The sequence below is a fragment of the Phyllopteryx taeniolatus genome, chromosome 11 (assembly GCF_024500385.1).
Source record: "Phyllopteryx taeniolatus isolate TA_2022b chromosome 11, UOR_Ptae_1.2, whole genome shotgun sequence".
NCBI lineage: Eukaryota > Metazoa > Chordata > Actinopteri > Syngnathiformes > Syngnathidae > Phyllopteryx > Phyllopteryx taeniolatus.
In genome coordinates this window covers 2,373,032-2,382,391 of record NC_084512.1, presented here as the reverse complement: position 1 = coordinate 2,382,391, position 9,360 = coordinate 2,373,032, and the positions used below count along the sequence as shown (strand labels likewise).

The 9,360-nt window shown below is 41.8% G+C and overlaps 1 protein-coding gene across 1 annotated transcript in view; it reads left to right on the top strand.

The window, feature by feature from the left end:
- Positions 1–1,771: 1,771 nt before the first annotated feature.
- The window catches only part of atp6v1ba (ATPase, H+ transporting, lysosomal, V1 subunit B, member a), a 52,730-nt gene continuing 45,141 nt past the window's right edge, over positions 1,772–9,360 (top strand). The window contains exon 1 of the mRNA XM_061788992.1: positions 1,772–2,014. Coding sequence (XP_061644976.1) covers positions 1,903–2,014 — 112 coding nt within the window. The 5' untranslated portion in view covers positions 1,772–1,902. The remainder of the gene's footprint in view (positions 2,015–9,360) is intronic.

Genomic DNA, 9,360 nt, shown 5'->3' with positions numbered 1-9,360 from the left:
AATGTATTAGGAAGTCTGACTTGTCGGGGCTCAGGACCAGGACACTGAATTATGTTTTCAAGCACAATGCTGGAGTATTGAAGTATGATTGTAAAATACAGTTTACACATCAGGAGAGATCAAATCCCTTCGAACCCATCATAAAAGAGTGGCGACAATAGCTATTTATAAAATGAGGGCACAGCTTGTGTAGGCAGAAGCCCTTCAGTTGCATTAATTTTCTATTTTTTGCATGCAACCTGAAACTTTTGAATGAGCTCTCAAGGGACTGCCATCAGCCTCTTCAGTTTTCTAGTGCCTTTTCTGCCACCATCAAACCGATGCATGTCTGTATGTGATGCATGACTGCAGGTGTGGTGGTTAGGTAGGGGCCACGGTTCAAATATCATCTTCAAACACACACTCACTAGCTATTGTAACAGATAGAATGTTAATAAATTGCAACTTGCCTAAAAATATATAATGGGACCAATAACACACGCCGTATAAAAGAACAATTCAACTCAAAGAAGCTAAAAAAAAAAAAATCAGTGCAAGAATTAAGGCAGAACATAAGCAAAATATAGGTAAGTGAAAGTAAACTTTATACAGTATACTGTATATATTTACTGTTGTTAAATTTCAGCACATGGCCTAGTTAGCATGTCTGCCTCACTGACAAGTGGTAGTTGTTTAAATCTAGGCTCATTGTTTGTGTGAATGCTCTCCCTGTGCGTGAGTGGGTTTTGTCCAGGTACTTTGGTTTCCTCTCACATTCCAAAACATCCTCCTTCAATCCTAAACTGTCTAAATCATCCATAGGTGTGTACTGTTGTTTGTTTACATGTGCCGGGGCTGGCGACCAGTGCAAGCCACTCAGGGTTCCGCCAAAATACAGGTTGGATAGGCTCCAGCTAATCCACGACAAACACAATAGAAAATGGATGGAGTTTTTCCATCCATCCATCTTCTTTCCCGCTTCTCCTCACTAGGGTCACCGGCCTCGGGCGGGAGGCGGGGTACACCCCGAACCGGTCGCCAGCCAATCGCAGGGCACATCGAAACAAACAACCATTCGCACTCACATTTACACCTACGGGAAATTTAGAGTCTTCAATCAACCTACCATGCGTGTTTTTGGGATGTGGGAGGAAACCGGAGCACCCGGAGAAAACCCACCCAAGCACGGGGAGAACATGCAAACTCCACACAGGCGGACCCCAGAACTGTGAGGCAGATGTGCTAACCAGTCGGCCACCGAGTTTTTAAAAATGTAAACAATTTATTTTGTCTATTGTTTGTGTTTGCTACTAGCTGGACAACAACGTACAGCTTAGGACAGGGTTCACCGACCTTTTTGAAACTGACAGCTACGTTTTGGGTCCTAGATCAATATATACACTTACTACTTTGATACACACTTCTGAAATAACAAATGTGCTCAAATTAAATGGTAATTATATGTTGTTATCGATAATTAATGATATTTATCTTTGTAAAGACGCATCATGTTCATGATTTCTCACAATAATTATTAACACTAATTTAACAATGTAGGAAACTGATGAATATCAATATGCAAAACTTTATTCTGATCAATCTCTGCAAGTGGTTACATTTTCACATATTTTTATGTTTAAAAAAAAAAAAGGATTATGACAGTTTCGCTCGTAATTGTCGAATATGAATTTCTGCATGAGTAATTTGAGTCGCTTACGATTAAACATACATACAAAAGCCGAAATAAAGGCTCTTTCGTAAACCGGCGACTTCCGCTTGCTCAGTCACATGACCGGCGACTTCCGCTCGTTCAGTCACATGACCAGCCTTCCGCTCTCATCTGTGTTGTGCAGCGCCAGTTAGCAAAGCTCACCGGACAAGACAGCGATACATTTCTCGACTTGCCGTGCATTTGATCCAGCAATGACAACATTAGTAGCAAACAGGGCGATGGACAACGGCTTGGCGGCGGCTGCGGGGGCGAGGACGCACACTCAGGCTGCGACCAGAAATTACATCTCTCAACCGAGGCTGAGTATGTACAGTGACTATATCGCTGCTGTCATCGTACCGTGTAGCTTGAAACCGACGATTAAATGAATTCAAAGTGACAGTTGGTCAGATGGCGGCAGCAAACTGAAGCGCTAAGAAGTTACACGTTGCTCTTCTGGCTGCGTTTGTTTCGTGCATTTATGTGTTTGCTTTTTTGACGAGGTCGCTGTTCGTGTCACTCATGTAGCAAGTCGGCTAAGCTACACGTAGCTTTCAAGCTATTGCTAATGTGGTTGATGACTTGACGTTGTTCATTAATGTCGCTGTATGAACAAGGCTTCGTGTCAGTGTTGCCATTTGAGGTCGGGATTCCTTGCGCTGCTTGTAACGTGCCTCTCCTGTCCCAATGTTGCAACTGCAGCGCACTCGAGAGAAGGTCAGACTAAAGAGGATTCGGATTCTGATGTCGTGAGCTTGGCGAAGACCGAATGACGACGTGGGATCTGTCACGTGACGCGGTCACGAGCGTCGCAGCGTACAGTGCGCGAGATCACGTGGCTGACTGTTACGAAACTGATGATGAAAAACGACACATTTTGAGAGCCTCGGACTAAGTGAACCTAGGCGAGGTCAGGTCGCTGATGTTGGCCCACGGGGCCTGGCTCAAGCACTCTGCATTGAATGAGAAAAGTGTTTGGGGTGGAAGTCAGGGCCATGTGGAGACCAAACCTTCACACCAAACTCGTCTTACCATGCTTTTATGGACCTTACTTTGTGCACAGTCATGCTAGAACAAACACACACAAAATTTTTTACCTTTAACTGTTTCCACAAAATTGTACACGTAGATAAACATTGTTTGAAATATTTTCAGATTCAGGGTCTCAATGAGGTCAAACCTAAATTCGGATTGCAAAATGTATTAAGATGTTTGTCTCAATACTTCTGTCCATAATTCGCATTTCATAGTTACTAATAGGAGTGTCCCGATCCGATATTGATATTAGATATCGGTCTGATATCAGCAAAAAAAGTAGCGGATTCCAGACCCTTTCCAAAAAATATGAATATCAGGGACAAGTTTTTTTTATTTCCATAATTTCATTCAAAAAGTTAAACTTTCATAGATTATAGATTCAGGGTTTGTAATTTAAACAAGTTAAAGTATTTATTTGTTTGTTTTTGCATAATTTGGGCTTCCAGCTCATAAAACCCACATAATCGGGAATTTATAAAAATTAGACTACTGTGAAGAAATGACCATTTACCTCTCAGTTTTTGTAAAAAAATAAAATAAATAAATTAGTGTCACATTAAATCATTCAAAATATGGTACTTTCAAAACGATATGTTCATCTTCAATACTTGGTGGGGAAACCCTTTGTGGCATTGAGCCAATCAGCCTGTGGCATTGCCTGGGAGTTATGGAAGCCCAGATTTCCTTGATGCCTACTGTCAGTTCTTTGTTTTTGGGTCTGGTGCTCCTCATTTTCCTCTTAATAATACTCCATAGATTCTCAATAGGGTTTAGATCCGGCGAGTTGGCTGGCCAGTCAAACACTGTGATGGCATGGGCATCAAACCAGGTTTTGGTGCTTCTGGCGGTATGGGCAGGGCCCAGCTCCTACGGGAAGATGAAATCTGCATCGCCATCCAGATCCCCAGCAGATGGAATCATGAAGTCCTCTGAAACATTCTGGTAGACTGTTGCGGTGACCTTGGATTTAAGAAAGCCGAGTTTACCAACACCTGCACTGGACATTGCACCCCAAATCATGACTGACTGTAGATATTTCACACAGGACCTCAAGCAGCCTGGGTTCTGTTCTTCACCCGTCTTCCTCCAAACCCTTGGACCTTGATTCCCGAATGAAAGGCACACTTTACTTTCATCGGAAAAGACAACCTTGAGCCACTGGCCAACAGTCCAATCCTTCTTCTCCTTGGCCCAGTTGAGACGCTTCCTACGTTGGCTCAGGCTCAGAAGTGGCTTGATGCGAGGAACTTGACAGTTGTAGCCCATCTCCGGGATGCGACTGAGTGTGGTGTTTTTTTTTAAAAGCTGTGACTTGCGCCTCATTCCACTCTTTCTGGATCTCTGCTAGATTCTTGAATCTTGTCCGCTTGATAATCCGCTGAAGCCCACGGTCCTCTCTTTTGCTGGCGCATCTTCTCCTGCCACATTTTATCCTTCCCCTAGACCTTCCATTGATATGCTTGGAGACAGCGCTCTATGAACAGCCAGCCTCCTTAGGTATGAACGTTTGTGGCTTACCCATCCTATCAGTGATGGTCTTCTGGCCAGTTGTCAAGTCTGCTGTCTTCCCCATATTGAACCCAACTGAGACAATTGAACCAAACTGAAGCAATTTAATGATAGCTGGGGAAACCTGTGCAGGTGCTTTGAATTTAGTAGATGATTAGTATGACACTCTGTTTAAAACATTTATGGCCTGCAAAATTTGGGCTGATTTCTTCCCAGTTTTCTATTTTTTTGAATTCCTGATTTCGTGGGTTTTATGAGCTGGAAGCGCAAATTATGTAAAAGTAAACAAATAAATCCTTGAAATTGTTTAAATTGTGGGCCCTGATTCTATAATCGAGGAAAGTTTAACATTTAGAATTGAATTATGGAAATAAATCAACTTTTCCATGATATTCTGATTTTTGTTTTGTTTTGTTTTTTTTGTTTTTGGAAAGGGTCTGTATATATGTATGTGTGTGTGTGTGTGTGTGTGTATATATATATATATATATATATATATATATATATATTATATATATATATATATTATATATATATATATATATATATATAATGTCATGTTAAGTGGTCTCAGTCACCAGACCTTAACCCCCTTGATTCCGCTTTCAGGGGGATGGTGAAGGAGAATGGATACTCGAAAATCCGAATCAGAATCATCTTTATTTGCCAAGTATGTCCAAAACACACAAGGAATTTGTCTCCGGTAGTTGGAGCCGCTCTAGTACAACAGACAGTCAATTTACAGAACACTTTGGAGACATAAAGACATTGACAAAAAACAACAACAAACAATTGTGCAAAAAGATGCAGAGTCCTCAGTTCGAATGGCTAATATCGCAATAGTCCGGTGCAGTGACCATTGTGCAAAGGGCACTGAGACTTCAAGGAGTGTATGCGGTTTAAAGTGACGAGTAGTGCGATAATCTGGGACAATGGTTGTGCAAATGTTACAGATACTCCTTAATCAGTGTGCAAATGGAGCAGATGCTACTCTGGCATGAGTGGCCACTATATGCAAATAGTGCAGCACGGCGAGACAACTACAGTGAGTGCACAAGTAATACATAATTGGCCCCACAGAAATGTGACAACGAACTCAAGTCAAAAAAATGCCAGCTTGTTGTAATGGAATTGTAAGTTAGCTGTTTAAGAAGTTGATTGCAAGAGGGAAGAAGCTGTTGGAATGTCTACTAGTTCTAGTTTGCATTGATCGGTAGCGCCTACCTGAGGGAAGGAGCTGGAAGAGCTGGTGACCGGGGTGGGGAGGGTCCGAGAGGATTTTGCACGCCCTTGTCTTAGTTCTGGCAGCGTGCAAGTCCTCAAGGGTGGGTAGGGGGGGTACCGACAATCTTTTCAGCAGTTTTGATTGTCCGTTGCAGTCGGAGTTTGTCCTTTTTTGTAGCAGCACCAAACCAGACTGTGATGGAAGAACACAGGACTGATTCGATGACCGCTGTGTAGAACTGTCTCAGCAGCTCCGGTGGCAGGCCATGCTTTCTCAGAAGCCGCAGGAAGTACATCCTCTGCTGGGCCTTTTTGAGGACGGAGTTGATGTTGGTCGACCACGTCAGGTCCTGGGAGATTGTAATTCCCAGGAACTTGAAGGTCTCGACGGTTGACACAAGGCAGCTGGACAACGTGAGGGGCAGCTGTGGCGAAGGATGCCTCCTGAAGTCCACGATCATCTCTACAGTCTTGAGCGTGTTCAGCTCCAGGTTGTGTCGGCCGCACCACAGCTTCAGCCGCTCCGCTTCCTGTCGATATGCAGACTCGTCACCGTCCTTGATGAGGCCGATGACAGTGGTGTCATCTGCAAACTTCAGGAGTTTGACAGTCGGGTTCGCTGAGGTGCAGTCGTTTGTGTAGAGAGAGAAGAGCAGCGGAGAGAGGACACAACCTTGGGGCGCCCCGGTGCTGATGCTGCGTGTGGATGAGGTGGCCTCCCCCAGCCTGATCACACATGCAACACACACTTTAATGTGGTAAAATACACTGTAGAAAGCAATGTGGAGTTACTGCTTCAAGTTCACATGAATCTTGCATCAATTTATGCCTCACAAATGTTGGGTATCATATTGATTATGTTTTTGCTAATATGTCAATTAATTAAAATGTAGTTATTTCAAAACAGGCATATATTTTTCCAGACTTTAGGGACACCCCGTTGTTTACAGTGGGGTTGAACTGCAATGCGTCACACTTGGAGCGGTTCCTAATATTTTAACTTTGTCACGTAACTAGATAAGGTCACCAAATTGACAAATTGGATAGTATTGTAGAGGTGTATATTACTGTTGCTGTAGGTAGGGACTAGGCAGTATGGTAATCCATTTGTTGTGTGGCTCTTGGCAATGGTGTTGTTTTGTTTTTTTGGCTCCTAATGCTGTTTGAATTGGCCACCCCTGGTAAAGATGGTTGTGTAATTGTTTTGTTTATAGCCTTATTTTTGGCCTTGTGGACTACTTTGTTTGAATAGTCAAATGGCTGATTACTGATATATATGTTATTGGCTCTTCCAAACACCTATTCCCTAACATTGATTTCTCTTGTTGAACAGAACAGCAGAAACATGTTTTTTTTTTTTTTTTGTACATTTATGCAAGTGTCAGAAAGGCAAGCATGGACTAAAAGCCTCTTCGAGAACAAGAAGAAAATTACTTAATGGACCTTGGCCTATCTTACTGCCAAGACGAGGGTATTTTGTGATGTAGCCCTTGTACTCACATCTAACCATCGTACCTCTGAAATGCTGTAATTCTTCTGGCAAGCCTTGTTCTGTAAAGCATATCTCTAAATGGCTGCAGCCCATGATCTGGTTGCAGTATTTGTAATTTGCCGCAACAGTTCACTAGCCTTGGACTGAAGACTGGTAGCTGATGTTAAAGGCTGCTTTTACAGTTCGAAGAGCCATGTTCCAATTTATTGCCTGTTTTTCATTTTGTTTAGTTTTTTTGGGGTCTGTTTTAGATAAACTATATATGAAAGCTTTGTTTCATGATTGCTGTGACAAAAATGGCCACCGTTATCAGTATTATCCTGGAGTGGTAAAATTGTTTTATTTTGAATAGAACAAAAATACATCAACAGTCCTTTGTGCTTTTTGCACCTTATACAATGCTAATAACCGCAAATAAAAGTTATATGTATGCAAGAACTGAAACAAACGTAAAAAACATTGATAGTGATCACACAAATGAGACACAAGATTTGACGTTTTACCATAAATACCATAGTAACGATAATTCAATTTGAAACAGAAATACTGTTTTCATGTGCCCCATATCTGATATCTGTTTACAATTACTGAACATTGCAAACAGCCCACGTGTAGATTCCCACATTGCACAACTACAAGTATGCACGTGTCAACACCAGGCAGTGACACCACTGATGTAAACAATAATAAATAAAACAAATGCATCAATTAGGGATGTGCCAATCCAACTTTTTCACTTCCGATCCGATACCGATATTGCAGCCTTGAGTTTTGGCCGACACCGATATCCGCCAAATCCTTTTTCAGCAATAATAATACACAATTTACTTATTTTGTAGTATGGAATGTTAGAAAAGGCTTGATCAAGTGATCTTACTCAAACAGACAACAATAATCAGTCACAGTATGTATGAGAAAAAACGGACACATTTATGGGTTAGATAAAGTAACTGCTGTGCACGTCTTGACGTCTGAGGGGCAGTGTGGTGCACACAATGAGAGACGCAGTAACAAAGAAAGTAGAAGTCGCGATCGAATATTATTAGGTTTTATTTCAGAGTGTTATTATATTGACTGTATGTATGTGTTTATACAGCGTTTGTGTGCCAATATTCATTATTTTGAGAGCTATGTGCCGTGATTTCGATGCTAATTTTCGTTAGCTCGTCAATGGTGTTTTTCATTAATTGTGTTAGCTTTGAGCTAAAACAATGAAGCTAGCTTTAGGAAAGAAACTAAGTCTGTGATGTATTTCAACATTCAATAGGTGTAGTTCTTTTGTTATGTCTGTTTAGTTTTACAGTGAACAACTGACGTGTGAATAAATTGCTTTAGGCAAGCAACATTCACTCTTACTCCTTGCTACTATGTTAGCACCTTATCAATTTGTTGTTGTGATCAGTTGGGCTCTGCTGGAATGGACTGCTTGTAAAAGAGTGGTAAAATTGGACATTTTTACAACAGCGGGGCTTCGTAGTAAAAGAGTGTGAGTACTAGACTGGCCTGCCTGCAGTCCAGACCTGTCTCCCAATGAAAATGTTTAATAAATACTGTTAATGACGTGCTTACTCTAACTTTCTCAATGTCCCAGCTATATGGACTGGTGTTGTCCAGAGTTTGAGTCCGTTTGACACTTCTTCTTTTTTTTTTTTTTCCCCCCACGCTGCGTTGCTTGAACGCGACACGCTACTCGTGTACATTCTTCAGGTGCTCGATCAAATTTGTGTTGACGCATTTAGATGACGTTCCCCACAACGTACGTCAGTTGTGCACAGACTGCAAATAACTTGCGTGTTATTTGACTGAGACCGCAAAATAGTCCCGCACCGACGATGTGTTTTTTCACCGACAAGATTGAAGACACTTTATTTGCCGTCAGATATTTGCAGTACTGCGCCACAAGACACGTGACAAGGCTAAAAATAAACTAGCTTTTGGATTCATACGCGACGAAGACGCGGAGTTAAGTCTTGTGTGGAGCTGATCGATGACGTCATTGATCGGATCGGCGACTTTTTGACATGAAAGCCGATCAGCATAACATGCTAATTATCGGCCGACACCGATAACGCTAATCAGATCGCTGTAAAGTCTATTTATTTTTTAGACAAATGTAACACGGTTTCAAGTTTAACAAAATCACACGTGTGGGATGGTCCTCCCTCCATTATCCAGTATTTTATTGGAGGACTGCTTTTTACTACTTTTTACTTGAGTCACATTATCCTCTTGAGGACATCCTATATTGCCAGTCTTACGTTAAAGCAAAATGTTTTGCTCATCAGCTCAGCCAGTGTCGTATTTGTTGCACTTGTCTTTTGTATTTTCGTGTTGAGGTTGTGGTCCCAGGGGAACCACGAAGCATATGTATCATCGGCAAGAAGAGCTGATCCGCTAGTACATCTTG